General features: G+C 55.2%; 6 protein-coding genes across 6 annotated transcripts; 4 read left to right on the top strand and 2 right to left on the bottom strand.

Moving 5' to 3' along the window:
- Nucleotides 1-1,647: 1,647 nt before the first annotated feature.
- Nucleotides 1,648-4,160, top strand: BDP81DRAFT_326274 (catalase; the record flags this gene model as incomplete). Its single annotated transcript, XM_060585049.1, has 7 exons — nt 1,648-1,929; nt 1,989-2,264; nt 2,360-2,382; nt 2,451-2,595; nt 2,646-3,008; nt 3,055-3,262; nt 3,313-4,160. The coding sequence occupies 7 exons, from the start codon at nt 1,648-1,650 to the stop codon at nt 4,158-4,160; spliced, it is 2,145 nt and encodes a 714-aa protein (XP_060442229.1).
- A 479-nt stretch (nt 4,161-4,639) lies between these two features.
- Nucleotides 4,640-6,695, bottom strand: BDP81DRAFT_326181 (kelch repeat protein; the record flags this gene model as incomplete). The annotated part of the gene is made up of 4 exons (XM_060585041.1): nt 4,640-5,192; nt 5,294-5,635; nt 5,710-6,514; nt 6,578-6,695. The coding sequence occupies 4 exons, from the start codon at nt 6,693-6,695 to the stop codon at nt 4,640-4,642; spliced, it is 1,818 nt and encodes a 605-aa protein (XP_060442228.1).
- Nucleotides 6,696-8,358: 1,663 nt separating this feature from the next.
- Nucleotides 8,359-9,891, top strand: BDP81DRAFT_68826 (folate-binding protein YgfZ). The gene has a single exon (XM_060596158.1). The coding sequence runs from the start codon at nt 8,548-8,550 to the stop codon at nt 9,823-9,825; it is 1,278 nt and encodes a 425-aa protein (XP_060442227.1). The 5' UTR covers nt 8,359-8,547; the 3' UTR covers nt 9,826-9,891.
- On the bottom strand, nt 9,892-11,121 carry BDP81DRAFT_68827 (uncharacterized protein). The gene has a single exon (XM_060596159.1). It carries the CDS (start codon nt 10,783-10,785, stop codon nt 9,958-9,960), a length of 828 nt encoding a protein of 275 aa, XP_060442226.1. The 5' UTR covers nt 10,786-11,121; the 3' UTR covers nt 9,892-9,957.
- Nucleotides 11,122-13,474: 2,353 nt separating this feature from the next.
- On the top strand, nt 13,475-13,903 carry BDP81DRAFT_68841 (uncharacterized protein). Its single transcript, XM_060596160.1, has one exon. It carries the CDS (start codon nt 13,578-13,580, stop codon nt 13,791-13,793), a length of 216 nt encoding a protein of 71 aa, XP_060442225.1. The 5' UTR covers nt 13,475-13,577; the 3' UTR covers nt 13,794-13,903.
- A 128-nt stretch (nt 13,904-14,031) lies between these two features.
- Nucleotides 14,032-15,322, top strand: BDP81DRAFT_463324 (PUA-like domain-containing protein; the record flags this gene model as incomplete). Its single annotated transcript, XM_060594008.1, has 3 exons — nt 14,032-14,107; nt 14,166-14,670; nt 14,722-15,322. The coding sequence occupies 3 exons, from the start codon at nt 14,032-14,034 to the stop codon at nt 15,320-15,322; spliced, it is 1,182 nt and encodes a 393-aa protein (XP_060442224.1).
- Between the last annotated feature and the right edge of the window lie 1,803 nt (nt 15,323-17,125).

Below are 17,125 nucleotides of genomic sequence, written 5' to 3'. Positions count from 1 at the left end.
GCAAAGACTTTGTTTCGACAAGGGTATCCGGAGCTACCTACTGTAGGTAGTTCATCTCAACAACAACAAACCCCGGTTTATCAATTCAAATTGAACTTGCCCGCCTCAGCTGTCGTCATAGATGAGATGAATGTGGACTGGCAAACAGTGACTCTTTTTTTTTTTTTTCCGTCGTGGAGCCTTCTTTCTTGTCACTCTCTTGTAGGTCCTGTGGCTCACTTCCCTCCCTGAACCCGAAATACCAACGTCGCACAAGAACCACCACAACATGGCAGGTTTCGCGTTTCCATTGTACCAAGGCTACAGAGCCAAGAAGACCACTTGAAGAGACGAACCCCCCAACCCTTTAATGAAGCACGGGCTTGCGCAGACTTGGGATGATGGCATCCATCGCCCACCCAAGTGGCTTTCTTTCGATCTTCCGCAAGCCACATCTACTTTTCCCGCCCTGGGTTGCTTCACTAGTGGTAATTGGAGCCCGCCGCCGCCCCCAACTGCCGTGCCGTTCCTCGCCAACCACATTTGTTTCCCATGGGCCGTTTGCGCACCATCAAGCTCTGGCCCTCTTTGGAACCCCCCCTTAGCCCATGTCGTCTAGATGTAACCTTGTTTCGTAAAGTGTCAGCACGTGGGAAAAGAAAGAAAAGAAAGGAAGGGAAAAAATTCGGCAGGCATCCTAAGCGAAGAAAACGGTGCTCGGTATCGAAGCTTTTTATCCCCTTTTCTCTTTCTCCGGTGGCTACCTTGTGTTTTCAGTGAGCAACACTGATCGACCCCATTGTATGAGAAGAAGGAAAAAGCCGTTTGAAGGAGGGAAGAGGTCCGCGGATGAGAGAGTTCCTCATTGTGTTAGCTGGCAGCGTGGCTGGCTCATGTTCCCTACCTAGTGGTACCCCCGTACGCCGTCGACGTTTTGTCGGCCTCGGCCGTGAGACAAAAATGCAGGCCAAGGCAAGCTACCATGACACAACATCAGAGCTCCCGGGGCCGTGGGCGCTTCTCCATTGAATCACACCAGAGGATTTCTAATCTGACAGCACTGGTAGCAAGCCCCTCCTCTTCTTTTCACTCTGGCCCTTCTCTCTGTAGTTTAGTGGAGAAGTACCTGAGATGATTATGATGCTATCACTCCTCATCCTACGTCCTGGCACACCTATTTGGAAGAGGCAGCAGCGCGTCGTGCTCACCTTCTCCTCCTCCTCGGGATGTGGATGTGGACTTGTTCTGGGCAAGCGTTACTAGTGTACTTTCCCCGGTCCGACCTGGCAAAGATGCTCTCCTGCCATGGTTGCCTCACCGTGTCCAGGATTAGCAGGAGCAGTAACAATCCTTGAAGTTTGTGCGCCGACGGTCTTTCTCCTCCCAGATCGGGACTTCTTGTTGACTTCATCGAGCTCCCTGCCTCCCCCTTGCTGTTGTTCTGTAGGATGTATCGGTAGCTCAGACAAAGCTCCGCCTGTCAACCCAAGTCTCTGGAGCTCTTAAGTAGTCTTCCGTCCCTCGGTACTGTTGACTTATCCAACGGCTATCCCCTTTCTCTACCCCTCGAGACCAGGAAACGCTTCTCCTGCATACTCAATTGTTCATCGTCAATTGAGTGGACTACTCGCGTAGGCATACAGGCATCATTCTGATCGCTAGTCCAACATGCATACCACCCTCCTGCTGGCCGGTCTCGGCCTGGCTACGCTCTCTTCTGCCGGCTGTCCCTTTGCAGACCCCTCCAACATAAAAGCTCGAACCGACGACGGCTCTCGCGGCCATGTCTCCGGCTACGAGGTCGACGACTCTACAGGCGATCCATACCTCACATCCGACGTCGGTGGCCCAATCGAGGACCAAGTCAGCTTGAAGGCTGGCGTCCGTGGCTCGACTCTGTTGGAGGACTTCATTTTTCGCCAAAAGATTACACACTTCGACCATGAGAGGGTGAGTCCTATTTGTGTCCTTTCCATTGGACTCTCCTGGCTGACGGTTCTATCTTACAGGTACCTGAACGAGCTGTTCACGCCCGCGGCGCCGGTGCCTACGGAACCTTTACGAGCTATGGGGACTATAGCAACCTCACGGCCGCTTCCTTTCTGGGTGCAGCGGGAAAGCAAACGTCGACGTTTGTGCGGTTCTCTACCGTTGCTGGATCAAGAGGAAGTGCGGACACTGCCAGAGATGTTCACGGCTTCGCCACTCGATTCTTTACTGACGAGGGCAACTTTGATATTGTGGGAAACAACATCCCGGTGTTCTTCATCCAGGACGCGATTCAGGTAAGTCAATTATACCCTTCCGAGCGAGCTCCAGTATGGAGTTCAAGAATCTCCAATGCTAGCTACTACGAACACCATGAGCTAACTTTTTGTAGTTCCCAGACTTGATTCATGCAGTGTAAGACTTGCTGTAGCCTTTTCCCACATGCGCTGTCGTCTCAAATACTAACGTCGTGACCCTCGCAGAAAACCTCGCGGGGACAATGAGATCCCGCAAGCTGCGACAGCTCATGATTCCGCATGGGACTTCTTCAGCTCTCAGACCACGACTCTTCACACCTTGTTCTGGGCTATGGCTGGCTACGGTATCCCGAGAAGTTACCGACACATGGTGAGTAGAGATACAGCTTTGTAGCCGCCAATTTTGACTAACGCTACTAGGATGGCTTCGGTGTACACACTTTCCGCGCGGTAACAGACGACGGCAAGTCGAAACTTATCAAGTGGCATTGGAAGACGAAACAGGGCAAGGCCAGCTTGGTTTGGGAGGAAGCCCAGATCGTTTCGGGCAAGAATGCCGACTACCACCGCCAGGACCTCTGGGATGCGATTGAGTCTGGAAACGGACCTGAATGGGAGCTCTGCGTTCAGGTTCTCGACGAGGAGAATACTCTCAAGTTTGGGTTTGACCTATTGGATCCAACAAAGATCATCCCCGAGGAGATTGCGCCCCTTCAAAAGCTCGGCAAGATGAAGCTGGATGCAAACCCAGTGAACTACTTTGCCGAGACAGAACAGATCATGGTGCGTTATTATGTCAAAGTGTTGGAGCACAGCTAACTCGTTCCAGTTCCAACCCGGGCATATTGTCAGAGGTATCGACTTCACCGAAGACCCTCTTCTGCAGGGCCGCATCTTTTCGTACCTTGATACTCAGATCAACCGCCACGGCGGGCCCAACTTTGAACAGTTGCCGATCAATCGTCCAATCGGCCCAATTCACAACAACAACCGTGATGGCGCTGGCCAGAACTTCATCCACCGCAACCGTAACTCCTGTGAGTCATTTCTTCATTTTTGTTGACTCCCTGGCTAATTGAAGTAACAGACACCCCGAATACCCTCAACAAGGGGTTCCCTAAGCAAGCCAACCAAACTCAAGGCAACGGGTTCTTCACCGCACCTGGCCGCACCAACAATGGCCACCTCGTCCGCGAAATCTCCGACAGCTTCTCGGATCATTGGTCTCAGCCGCGCCTCTTCTACAACTCCCTGACTCCCATCGAGCAGCAGTTCCTCATCAACGCAATTCGCTTTGAAACCAGTCACCTCGAATCCACTGAGGTCAAGCAGAACGTTCTCACTCAGCTGAACAAGGTCAGCAACGACATTGCGAACCGTGTTGCCGATGCGCTAGGCATGGATCACCTGCAGCCAGATGCGCAGTACTACCACAACAAGACTACTCAGGGGCTCTCCATCTTTGGAAACAAGCTACCCTCGATCGCGACTCTCAAGGTCGGCGTCCTTGCAAGCCTATCAGCTAACGGCTCCGTAAGCCAAGGCAAGGAGTTGAAGGATGCATTCGCCACTGATGGTGTCTTGGTGACTGTCATTGCTGAGAAGCTGACTGACGGCGTCGACATGACCTACGCACAAGCTGATGCCACGTCGTTCGACGGTCTCATTGTAGCCCGCGGCGCCGACGGCCTCTTCAATGGCATCATCAAGCCATCTCCGTTGTACCCAGCCGGTAGACCTGCGCAGCTTGTCGTCGACTCGTACAGATGGGGGAAGCCGGTGGGCAGTATTAGTTCGGCTCTCACCAAGTCGGCAACGCTTGGCGTCAAGGCTGGCGAGGGCGTGTATTCGGCCGCCGATGTTAACACCGTCGTGAACAGCTTCAAGGAGGGTTTGGCAACATTTAGATTCACTGACCGTTTCGCAACGGACTAGGACCGCGCTGCGTAGGCGCGATGGTTCTTTCTTCTTGTCCATAGTTTTATGCCCCCTGCTTCACCAAGGCTACGGCAAAGTAAGGCTTCTTAGATATCAATACGACATGTCTACTCTCACGTCCTGGTACTCGGGTTCCAACCCTATGGGGTATATACTGTATGAATCAAACACATGTTCGGTGACGACTGCACTTCTGTGGTGGCACTAGACGCTCCCAACACAATCGTTAAGTCGCCCGACCACGAAAGGCACTCATAGTTGAGAACCTGTATAAAGGGCCGCAGGAATTTCACGAAGCACAAATCTCGTCATGTAACTCCTCTCTGGCAGGGCATTATCGACAGTGTATACTATACAGTCTATATTTTCCTATAGACATTACACCGATCTTGGATATCTCCACATCTCATTCATCAATTATATCGTCCCGTTTGGAATTTTCCCCCACATGGTCGTTAACCAACCTCGAGGCTACTTCACTTCCGCGCCTCCGTCCCGTCCAGCTCCGCCGCGTAAAAGTGCCGCGGCTCCCCTGCTTCCATCTCGGGAGGCTGCATCATCTTGGGCGGCACGTCACTGGCCGAGAATGGCGAGTGGTCCCTGTACTCCCCCTGGAGCTCTGACGGGGCCGTCGTCATTGACGGGGCGGGACCAGATGAGTAAGCCGTCTGCTCATGTTGCTGTTGCATGCCACTGTTGTGGTTGTGGTTGTTGTTGTTATAGTAGGCTGCCGAGCCCGGGGCTTCGACGGCGTTGGGGCCGGATTCCTCCGTCGTCGGGACTTTCTTGTGCTTCCGCCGTCTCATGAGGCAGAATGCGGCTAGGCCGATGAGAGCGACGCCCGCTACGCCGCCTACCACGCCGCCGGCGATGGCGCCTGTGTTGGAGGATTTCGAGCTGGAGTTGGAGTCGGCTGAGCCTGAGCCTGAGCCTGAGCCTGAACCTGAACCTGAGCTCGAGCCCGATCCGGATTGGCCGTAGTTGATGAGCGCCTCGACGCCCGTGCCGTACGGGACGCTTGCGAGGTTACTGCGAACAAAAGTCAGCGGGGAACTTACATCCTACCATCAAATCCTATTTAAAATAAAAAAAACCAAAAAAAAACCCCCGTTGAGTTGGAAAAAACTCACCCCTCATTGTACCAAGCCTTGACGACGTCGGGAGAATCGTACGCGGCGGCCGTGGGCTCGTAGCCGTCCTTCCACGCCAGCGCCGTGAGGTCGAAGACGCCGACGCCCTGGCGGAAGGAATCCTCCTCGTTGAAGAAGAGCGTCGAGTTGGCGTTGTTGGTCATCCTGTTGACGCCGCCGAAGGTGATCATCTGGCGCTGGCCGGCGACGACGCACGAGTGGGTGTCGCGCGGGGCCGAGGACGTGTAGTTTGCCTTTTGCCAGACGAAGCCGGGGAGGGAGAGGATGTAGACCTCGTCAAAGGTTTCTTTGTTGGCGATATTGCTGCCGCCGTGCATGAAGCTTGGTACATGGGTTAGCATCTTTCCCAAGAAGCGACTCTTTTTCCTGGAAGAGTTTGAGTCAAAGAGACCTACATCTCGTATGTGTTGTTGGGGCCCTGGACTCCGACGGTGCAGTGCCACATGCGCGGACCGGGGGCGTTGCCGCTCGTCTGCTGGGTATACCACGTCTTGGTGACGGGGTCCATGAAGTAAATCGTGCTGAAGCTGAGATAGCCGACGTTATCCAAGCTCTGGCCCGTCCCGATGACGTGCGATCCTCCGCCCAAGATCATAATCAGACCGTTTGGCCCGAACGGCGCGTAGTGCGCCGTGGCGCCCACCAAGGTGCCGTAGTCGGAGTACGGCACGCTGTCCGAGTTATTCGTCCACGCCGTGTCCGTCGCCGTGAAGTTGAACTGCAAAAAGCCCGGCACGGGGCCGTTGGGGTCCAGATCGGACCTGGCATCGGAGAAGCCTCCAAAGTAGAACCCGGAGTCCTTTGTGCTGACAAAGGTGCCGCCCTGGGAGCGGGTGAGGGCCGTGAAGGCGGTGTTGCCGTGCGGGAGGACGGTGCCCCATTGGCCGCTGCCGCTGCCGTCGGGCGTGAAGTGCCAGAGCTTCGCGTTTGGGACTTTGGCGCCGTAGGAGGTGAAGCCGCCCCAGATGTAGAAGGAGTCTGACGTGTTGTCGGTGAAGATGGCCTGCCTCATCATCTTTGGGGCGGATTTGGAGGTTTCCTTGATTTCCACGTCTTCTGGCGTCCATGATTTGGTGAGGTCGATTGAGAGGGTGGTGTTTGTCGGGTTGGAGGGGCGGAATTGTGATTGAGGACTCAGTCCGCCAAACACCTGTGATACTTCACCTCCGTCGTAGTAGACCCAATCGCCAATGACCGACGCTGCGCAATGATTTAGTGATGCCCTGTTGTTGTCTTGTGAGAGACATGGGCCCGACGGCTTACCTCGAGCAAAGACTCTTCTGCGAAAGTTGTCGACTGAGGGGACGTCCACTTGCGCGCTACAGATGGAAGAAAGCTGCCCGACGGCGAGAAAGGTCGCCAGCCATGATTGCGACACCATGATGGCTACGGTCGAAGAGTTGCTGTGAATGTCGGGATGATCCCCGGTGCTGTCCCGCGATCGACTCGCCGCCTCTCAACTGGTCGATGCGCGCGCAGACTATGGCGTGTAATGAAGGTCGCCGCCGCTAGTGAGTGAGTATTACCCGTACCACGAAACGAGAGAAAATCCTTCAGACGCGAAGATCAACTCATCCCCCAAGTGACGATCACCAGACAAAATCGAGAGTGAGATGAATTGAGATGAAAGTGTGGCGCGAGCGGGAAGGAGCGCGAGAAGAACATGTCCCCCCCCCCCCAATGTCTTCATGCTTTTCTCGTAGACGAGGGAGGGTAGCATTGGGTCAGACACCTGATATCCGTAGGATTCGGGGATCCGCTCGAGGTGACGGGATTGAGCCCACCAACAGAACAGCAAATGCCCTTCCATACCCCTGATCCTCCAGTCAACCTCGACTCTCTTGAGTGGTGAACCCCAGTTGGCCCCCCTCCAGGTTGCTGATCCCCGTGCTCCGTACACCGATTTATGGGGGTTTCAACTACCTTGCTTCGGCACGGGAAAAATTGGCTGATTTGGTGCGAATAGGTGCGACACTGGCACACTGATGCTTGACACCCTCACTGCCACGGGGCGGCGCCGAGCATTAGCGCTTACTTGGGGCCGCTGGCAACGTGGCTGTCATTGGCGGGTGTCTGCCGGGGTTCGTTATTCCAGGGAAATTTGGGAGCCCACTGGGCCACAATCCCGCATCCCAGCTGCCTGTGGTGCCTTCAGCCTCGCCAGGAGGAATGGCACGCCTCTCCCGCTGCGTTGCTGCGCCCGTACCTCACTGCCGTGAAGTAGTGCTACTGTTCGACATCTGCGTCATGGAAATCGGGTGGACGGCAGTGGTGATGCTGAGACATGACGAGGGAAGACAACGTTCCAGACCGTAGGTGTGGTGGCGCGAGACCACCTAGAGAGTCGTGAAATCGACAAATCCACGGAGCCACTTGGTCTCGACGAGATGTGATTAGATGGACCTCATATGCGTAACGTAGTGGCCAAAGAATAATCGCATCGCCAGACTATTGACGCTATTGCCGAGTGAGTCCGGATATAAACGTTGGAACTGATTGCTCTCTATCTAAGGGCGCTCTCTCGAATCGTATGCCACATCGAGTTGGTGCGTCCAGGCAACGAGGAAAGCCATTGCCGGCATCCGTCGACATGACCTGCAGTTGCGCGTCGTCAGTCCTCTTCTAACAGTCCCACCTGGATATTCGTACATTGTCCCCAGGACTGTGGGAATCTACTCAGATAGCAAACGTTGAACAGTCATTGTCCGAGGTTGGATGTTGCAAGAGAAGCTTGACGATTTCCAGCCCTCCAGGCAGCACTTTAGCTTTGGAAAGCACAGGCCACACAGAGGGGGACCCTTCCGTTCAGGTTGAAAGTGAGACGAATCTCTCGAGTCTCCACAAACGGTACGGATAGCACCTCAGGGCATCCAGGTGTCCCTTCCGTCAGTGGGGCCAAAAACTCGGAGCAACGCCGTCCGACCCTCCGTCCCTGGCATTAGGCATTGTCACAATTGTCCAGTACCATGGGCCTAACCCCGGGCCGAGAGTCCCGTGCGTCCCGGAGCTAGGACGTCATGACAAACCAAACAATTTTCCCTTCCACATCCTGGTAGCCGTAGCGATTAGTAGCAACAGACCCCATCACGGGCGTGTTCGAATCCCGTACAGCTAGCTCGGTCGCCGATTGAGTCAAACATATCCTGCGCTCTTCCTTTTTCTTTTTTTCTTTTTTTAGTTATTTTACTTGTGTCGACGAATCTCTAGCTCGAAAGGGCACCCGACCTGCAGCAATGATGAACACCGTAACCCGCAACGCGACGCTCACAGCAGCGCGCAAGCAGCTATCCGCCACAACCTTCATCTGCCGCACCTGTCGCCAACAACAACAGCAGCAGCGCCGACAATACTCGAGCACCAACCCAACAACTCTCCCCTCCGCGCCCCCCTCCGCCGGCTACGCCGCCCTCCCCTCGCGCCGCCTCATCTCCGTAGCCGGCGCCGACGCCGCCAAATTCCTCCAGGGCGTCATCACGGGCAACATCGCCTCCGAGGCCGCCCGCGCGCGAAAGACGGGCTTCTACGCCGCCTTCCTCAACGCCACGGGCCGCGTCCTGCACGATGTATTCATATACCCAGACATTGCAGGCCTAGGCGGCAGCGCGGCGGCGGAGTCGGAGCAGGCTGGCACGCGGTTCCTCATCGAAGTCGACGCCAACGAGGCGGAGAGACTGGCGAAGCATATCAAGCGGTATAAGCTGCGCGCCAAGCTTACCGTGCGGCTACTTGCGGCGGACGAGGCGACGGTGTGGCATGCCTGGAACGACAACAGCGAGAGGCCGATTACGACGGACACCGCGCTGCTGGATACGATGACCAAGGACCCGCGGACGCCTGGGTTGGGATACCGCGTCGTGCAAGGCGGGGACGCGGCCGCGTCGTCGTCGGGGCTGGCGCTGGATCTGGACGTCACGACGGAGGACAGCTATACCATCAGGCGATACCTGCAGGGCGTCGCCGAGGGCCAGGACGAGGTTATCAGGGAGCACGCGCTGCCGCAGGAGACGAATATGGATTACATGAACGGGATCGACTATCACAAGGGATGCTACGTCGGGCAAGAGCTCACCATCCGGACGAAGCACCGCGGCGTGGTGCGCAAGCGGATCCTGCCGTGCATGATTTACGACGTGGACAGGGCGGCGCCCCAGACGCTGCAGTACCGACCAGGCGCGGCAGAAGAAGACACGGCGAATCACGGCCCCGAGGGTGGTCTGCCCGCGGAATCCATTCCGCGGGAGACGAGCATCGGGAGGTCTGGCAAGAAGGGGCGGAGCGCGGGCAAGTGGCTCAAGGGCATTGGGAACGTTGGCTTGGGTCTGTGCCGTCTGGAGATCATGACGGACGTCGTCTTACCTGGCGAGACGGCCGCTTCCACCTTTGACCCCGCCAACGAGTTCTTGCTGAAATGGGGCGAAGGCGAGGGGGACGGTGAGCAGAACAACGCAGTGAAGATCAAGGCATTCGTGCCCGAGTGGTTGAGGAACGGGTTGAACGAGGCATCTGGTTAACTGAAAAGTCAGTGCCGCTCGTATTGTAAAATAGTAGGAAAAAAAAGGGGTATAATCGCGTAGGTAAATCGTCGCGGCCTCAGTCCACCATCATCTTCTCCAACAACGAAACCATGTCCATCCTGAGTCCGTCTAGATTTTATTCCTCGGGTCGAGAGCCCGAACTGTCTCGTATTTTTGCTTGACCTCTTCCTCGGTCGCCTGCCCTGCCTCGGCAGCCTTTTTCGCTTCTTTGAGCCTCTGAGCCGCAATCATGCGTGCCTTGAGATCCTCCCATTTAGGGGGTGCTGCCGGGGCCGGCTTCGGTGCTGGTTCTGGTGTGTTCGCTGACGCAGGCGTGGTTGCATCGGCAGCAGCGTCACCGACCGCGCCGCCCTTCTTCCTTGCCTTCTTCTCGGCCTTGAGTCGCCTCTTATCGTCCAGCCGTTGTTGCAACTCGGCCAGCTTCTCGTCGTATTCATCAGGCTCCCTCTCCCTCTCCAGCCGCTCCAGGTTCTCCCGCTTGAACCTCTCCGACTCCTCCGCCATGCGCCGGCGTCCCTCTTCAGCGAGCCGCGCCCTCTCCCGCTCCAGCTCGCGGGCCTTTTCCTGCTCCGCGAGCTTCTGTCTCTTACCCTCCTGCTCCGCGGCCTCGAGCTCGTCAATGAGACGCTTGCGCTGGCCCTGGACGCGGTCGCGCTCGGCCTTGCGCAGGAGCACAGCCTTGCGGGCGTTGTCGTATGCGGCGCGGGCGGCGGCGTCGAGCAGAATGTCGCGCGCCGTCTCTATGAGCTCCCATTTCTCGGGGTCAAAGGCGTCCTTGAGCTTGTCCGGGTGGTAGTTGAGCGACTGTTTGCGCCACGCGCGGCGGACGTCCTTTTCCTCGGTGACGGTGCTGTCGATCTGCAGCAGGTCGTACAGGTCCACGTTGTTGGACGAGTACTCCTTTGCTTTGGCGAGCAGGTCTTTGTTGCTGTCCATTTTCGGCGGAATTGGTGCTGGATTTTCGTGACGTGTATGGTATTCTGTTGTTGGATGGGGAGTGGCAAGTTGGAGTTTTGCATGTGGTCCGGAGGCTACTGCCAAGGTTCTCCGTCATGTCGCGTGGAGAATGTGGCACTGGGTGGACGTCGGGGAAAGTGGGGACGCGCTTTTACGCCCGTACTCCAACTTCCATTCTTCTCAACTCCAACCACAGAACCATCGTCACCTTTCACTCTCCATGTCATTTCTCCTCCATTCGGTTCCCTTCTCGCCGTTTTCGCTTGCAGTATGTGTGCCATTCAGCCTCAAACTTCTTTCGAGAAGAAATGGAACGAAAAATGCCACCTTGAGAACCGAAATGGCAAGCGACATAGAAGCAATAGCCAAAAAATCACCACCTAGTAACGGCAGCCAAAGAGATAGTGCGCCCGCAGTGATCTTTCTTCGAGATGTCCGACTGTCCTCGCTTTTCAGCCAACCACATTATGAAGAGGAAACTTGCTACCGGCTTTCTGGATACGCAAATCCGTTTCTAACCTGGTTCTGTCATCAAGGATATCCCATTCAACCATTTTCCAGGTTCCTGGGTTGAATTGGCTATGGGGACGACAATCGGTTAGCTAGCAGGTATCGTGCGTGGCTTGCTCGAGTTACGTCCGTACACACAAATGTCAATCTTTGCCCGCCGTTGCTTGGCGGCCATTCGGATTTTGACACCACATGGCATTCTCAACCGTTCTGCAAGGATTCGACAAGGACGGAATACCCAATCTCTAATCTACCATCTCGCACATTGCTTGATGGTCTGTCGCTCTCCATCCGTTGCACATCTGCCTAGATTATCTCTCCCCACGCAACAATTGCTCGTAGTCTGTCATAGGGCACAGAAGCACACCCACCCCGGCATCATACCTTACATATCTCATGTCCACGACCAGGGCTTGATAGAAGCGAAATGAGCAAGCAGGAGAGGTCGCTCAAAGAGCACAAGTACATTCCCGTCTTCGAATGCCTCTGTCAAACCATAGAGAGCAAATTTCGACTTGGACTGCTCGACAAAATCCACATGAATCTTGGTTGTGGCGTTTGTTTGCTGAATGCCCTAGCCTTTGTTTCCTCCCACGAGTTCAACCTTCAAGATCCAACCGAAAGCATCCAATGTGCATTGTCCGAGCTGTTCGCTTAGGAAGGACTGTACGGACCTCGGATGGCTAACTCGAATTGTCTTGGAGAACCGAATTTCAACTGAAGCGAAGAACAAGCCACCCACAGGCCGTCCCGCCTTCGCCTAAATCTGTCGATATTTTGGGCAGGGCCAGACGACGAAACAGCTTCTACTCAGAAGCTGTTCTCGCTGAGCTTTGAGCGCTTATAGCCAGAGAACAGCCCCATGTGGCTAGCCTTGAGGCCCTCAACCATTCCGCCGCTCTATATGGCTTTAATGAGAGCCATGGGCACTCTTGGGACCGCCCAAGTGTTGATGGAGCGCCTCTTCACCAGCCCATCCAAGAAGGCGTTCAGCTGCTTCTCGTATTCTGCGCCCGTTGATGTCGAACTTTAGTCCACCTACGTCGCCCTCTCTCTCTCATGGACCTGACGATGACATCCTAGATGCAGTCATAGTCGTCTTTTGGGGCCACAGTGGGACTCCTGCCGCAAAGTGTGTGACCCGCTGGCTTTGAAGCAGCTGAAGCAGCGTCCCAGCAGTTCAAGAACTTGGTTTCAGAACTTCTCTTCAGCGCCACGTCTCAAGTTGAGACAGATTGACGCTGACACTCCCGCCTGCCAAGAAATGGCGGCGGATGACGGCCGTTGGACCAACAGTGCGTTTGGCCGACATGAATAAGGGCACACCACAGTCCCAAGTCCCTGGATGGGTTCGACGAGACCGATTGAGTGAGTGTCTAACCCTGAGGCTGGCGAACCTAAATGTGGTGACCGCCACTGATGGAGTGCTTTGCAGCGAATTTGCAGCGAATTTTCAGGCCTCGACCAGAAACGTTGCACCACCGACGAAGCTGGGAAGAGCGGCATAAAGTCAGATTGCGGACTCCCTGAACCTTGGACCCGGGTTGTCAAAGGAATCTGGTGGACGCTAGGACGTCGGGGAGCAGGCATGCTCCGACTGAGCGCCGGAAGAGGTTAACCGCTGCCGAGAAAAACGCCGGCCGGAAGCGGCTACGACAATTCCGGACGGATGCCACATGGCTCAACGAGACGCCGACAGCTTGGTTCTGTCGGCACTATGCCATTCAGACGGGTCGAAGGATTCGATATGTTACAGATTGTCTCGAAGCATCGCCGGACTTGGTATAATCACTGAAGAAATTTTACGCCCACGTCGAGATGTCAATGGTAGGCGGACAGGACAGCACTCTTGCCCGAGGCGCCCGATGCCACAATTGTGTGCCACAACCCTCTCCTGCCGTCCACTCTGCGTCCACTTTACCTCTGTCTACTTTGGGATTCGGCCGTCGTTCACCACTGCCCCAAGTCTGGAACGTCTTCAGCCTCCGGGATGCCTTCCGCATCATGCTAAACCCCCTCTCCGTCAGACTGGCTCGTCTTTTCCAAACAGCTTGAGCTGACAGATTCCTCTGCCACCGATCGCCCGGCTTGGCGGCCCCTAGCAGCTAGCCTGTCTACCTACCTTGTGGTCAGGCTATTCCTACCCAGAGGAAGCCTATGAAGCCCAGCTCGCTCTCGGTTGGAGTGCCAAAAGTCCACCACCTCCGATTGCCGACCCAAACCAAACTCTCGGTAGCGCACGCCACCACCTGAGAGGCGCGATGAACTCATCGTCCCTCCTCCTCGGAACCTTGAGTCTTCCCGGTCGAGTGGTTTCAACGGGACCAGAACCTTCCCCCTTTCTGCACATTGTGTCTCACGGGAGAACTCGTGCCTTACACCCCTGGGTCCCGCTGGTCCAGGGGTGCACACCTTGGCTAGCTCGGATACCACGCTTCTCTTCAAGCTATCGTCCTCATCTCCTCGTCTTCATATAAGTCGCTCTTCGTTTCCCTCCGTCTGGTACGTTCCATCTGCAAGATACACTCAAGCGAACAACACCAAGCACCGCAAAACGAAGCCTAACCGCTAGTCCCGGAGACATTAGCGAAACAATTCAGCGATCCTGCAACGTGTAGATGCCACTTCCCACTCCTACAAAAGACCACATAGCGACTTCTCTCACTTGAAAGACTAGTTCTCTCAATCTCAACCATCATGTCGCCCACCCAAATCATGACTAGGCCTTGCCGTTCGCCATTCCAGATGGACGGAACAACAGAGACATATTTTATGAGATACCCCGGAGCAGGTCAGCATCGTCCAGCAATCACAGCGATGTTCCAACAGTAATCTAACACCAATTCCAGGTGATATCCAATCTCCTCCCGCCACAGAGCCGTTGCCCACGAAGGAACAACTCCTCGAGCTCTGCGACTCAGTACGGACTTCTCTTCGCCACTCAAAGAGCCTCGGTCCCCACGCGGACAGGATCCAGAGCCTCCTGGAAAGGGCCCTCAAGGACGAGCTGAACCACACCCAGTCCCTCGACTTTGAGACACTCCAGTACGCCCGCCTAGACAAGCTCCTCGGCGACGTCCTCGATCCGGCCCACCGCCCCCTCCCGCTTCCGCTCCGCTTCCGCGCCGACATGGCCCTGAGCGAGAGCCTGCAAAAGATGTGGCGGGCTCGCTTCCGCGATCAGTACTTCTCCCTCGACCAGGTCCGCCAGCGCAGCCTGTCCATCGGCGGCGAGATGCGCGACATTCACTTCACTGCGTCCGGCATGGACCCCCTCGAGTCGTGGGCCGTCAGCAACACCTGCCGCGACCCCATCTCGGAACTGGAGGGAAACCAGCAGTTCGAGCCGGGACAGTAAGTTACTTCCACTACTTACTTATGAGAGTATTTGCTAACATCCCAAAGCTGGTGGCTGAACCTCGCTTGCGCACACCGCGACGGCGTCATCGGCACCGCCGTCGAGAAACCCACAAAGGGCAAATACGGCGTCACCGCCCTGCCCCTCCTCACCGGACGCGAGGAGCACATCCGCGGCAACCTCTACCGCTACATCCGCGAGGGCCGGCTCTCCGACATGCACGTCTCCCTCCTCACCCAAGTCGGTACCCAGATCCGCATCCTCCGGGGCTACCGCCTCAAGAGCACGCTCGCGCCCCAAGCCGGCGTCCGCTACGACGGCCTGTACACAATCCGCCAGTACGGCAACAAGCTCGACCCCGCCACGGATAAATACCGCCTCGAGCTCCTCCTCGAACGCGTCGACGGCCAAAAGAGCCTCGACGAGGTGCAGCAGGTGCCCCTCCCCTCCCAGCTGGACGACTGGCACGCCTTTAAGAAGGTCGAGGCCGAGATGGTGCGCCAGCGCAAGGGCGACGACGGCCTGCTCGACTTCAAGATGCGCAAGGAGGAGGAGCGCATCGATCGCGAGCACTGGCGGCGCGCGAGCGAGTTCAAGGCCTCGTTGGGACAGGAGGGCTGCGGGCTGGGGTTGATCATGTCTGTTTAATCGTGTGATCGAATGAGGGGAGAGGGCATGACAGCACAAGGAGGGAAAAGAGAAGAGGAGAGAAGAAGAAAATTGGCGGTCCGAAAGGGACACACTTTCCAGGATGATTCGCGCAGATACCCTGTACTACCTAGTCTACCTGTACCACACTACCTTACGAATAATGATAATGCATGACGAGCAAAAGCATAATAATCCCCATTGATGATACAAAAGACAATTGGAAATGAACACAGTGGCTACAAACTTCCTGTACTTATGTAAAGATTGGTCTAATATGCCCTCGGTGACACAACTACTGAGAGGACTCACAAGGAGAATCATGTTCGAGACGTCGTTTTTTAGCTCAGAAGAAACCGGGCGTGGCTTATTTCCCCCTCTTACTCCTTCCTTATACCATCTGATTGATGAGACAAACGTTCGGCTGGGCGCAAACGAGTAGGTAAAGTACCTAAGTAACTAAAGCGTGGCGTCGAGGGAAACGTAAACTGGCTCTGAGACAGACACACCATAGCTCGCGCATATTTGTCAGGCTGAGCTGTCGGATTGTGTCTAGTCTAGGGATGGAGCGGAGGTTACGTTTGCGTAGTATCGCCTTCACGTTATATCCCATGCTTGGAGAGACGGCGATGTGGGTGAAGAGCCTCTGGGGAGCGCCAACCATTAATTGCCAAGTGTAGACGACACAACCCTACCAAGGGTATCCTAAAGCAGAAGCTAGAGAACTCTTGGTGGGAGATGAGTTACGATAAACGAAAGCGGACTCGCGCCCGAACAGATATCACACACTGAACACCGGATCGGTGAATTTTCACCAGGGCGAGTACTTGATGTATAGCCGTTGAGAACGTTCCTCGTTATTACGAACCCGAGTTATTCTCGGTTGTCCAATGTCAAATTTATACAGAGATGTCAAGTACGTCTGGGATCCGTGCTAAAGCGACATCCCAACCAAGCTATTATTATTGCTCATTTCGTACAACTCCCGCAAGAATATAACGTTCACTCCGAATCGAGTTATCGTCTGAAACGCCAATGATAGCTTTGAATATATGAGAGGGAAGGAAAGCTCTGCTCTGCTCCTCTAAGGTCAGACGAGATCATGCTTAAGTTGCCAAACTCTTTGGATTCCATACTCTACAGATACTCGCTCTTGTCCTGTTCGACAGGACCTATACACTTTCGACATTAGCTTCCATAATCGCCAGTAGCCGGCCATTGGCGATCTATATAGAATGCAGACATATGAAAAAGGCACCAACAGCTCGTGTGTGGGTACTCTCGAGATCAGACCGTTGACGAACATTCAAGCTGGGTGCCGAGAGGACGTGCGTGATCTGCCTGGCAATGAGATGGCGTAGGGATACTTCAAGTCACGCCCGCTGTCTTGGGTGGGTTGTAACACATCTGCACGGCAACAAGCCCAGAGGGCTTGCGGCAGTCGTTTACTTCGTCTATGTGAGGAAAGCCACTGGGCCAGGCGTCGTTCACACAAGTCGGACTTGTGATGCCTCTGAAACTAATTTGTTTCGGTTATGAGAAAGCCTCTTACACTGAAGACACATACCCTACATGTATCTAGGAGAAGGAAAACACATTACACTCAGTCTCTCACTCCCCTTGGTGATCAATTTGTGCTGACAAAACATTCAAATACGTCAAGATTTTGGATGAGAGATAATAGTCTTGATTTAGTACAGGCTGAGCTTCCTCATATCACCAGCAACGGTTTGATGGAAAGAGATGGATTATACATACTGCAGATTGCCTTTGTAACAGCAGAGACGCCAGATCCAGCAAGCA

The sequence above is a fragment of the Colletotrichum phormii genome, assembly GCF_030913505.1.
Source record: "Colletotrichum phormii strain CBS 102054 chromosome Unknown BDP81scaffold_17, whole genome shotgun sequence".
NCBI lineage: Eukaryota > Fungi > Ascomycota > Sordariomycetes > Glomerellales > Glomerellaceae > Colletotrichum > Colletotrichum phormii.
This window is presented reverse-complemented; position numbering and strand designations above follow the sequence as displayed.

What these genes read in the sequence shown, in the direction of transcription:
- BDP81DRAFT_68827 (XM_060596159.1), bottom strand. Translation starts at nt 10,785, where the DNA reads ATGGACAGCAACAAAGACCTGCTCGCCAAAGCAAAGGAGTACTCGTCC.
- BDP81DRAFT_68826 (XM_060596158.1), top strand. Translation starts at nt 8,548, where the DNA reads ATGATGAACACCGTAACCCGCAACGCGACGCTCACAGCAGCGCGCAAG.
- BDP81DRAFT_68841 (XM_060596160.1), top strand. Translation starts at nt 13,578, where the DNA reads ATGAACTCATCGTCCCTCCTCCTCGGAACCTTGAGTCTTCCCGGTCGA.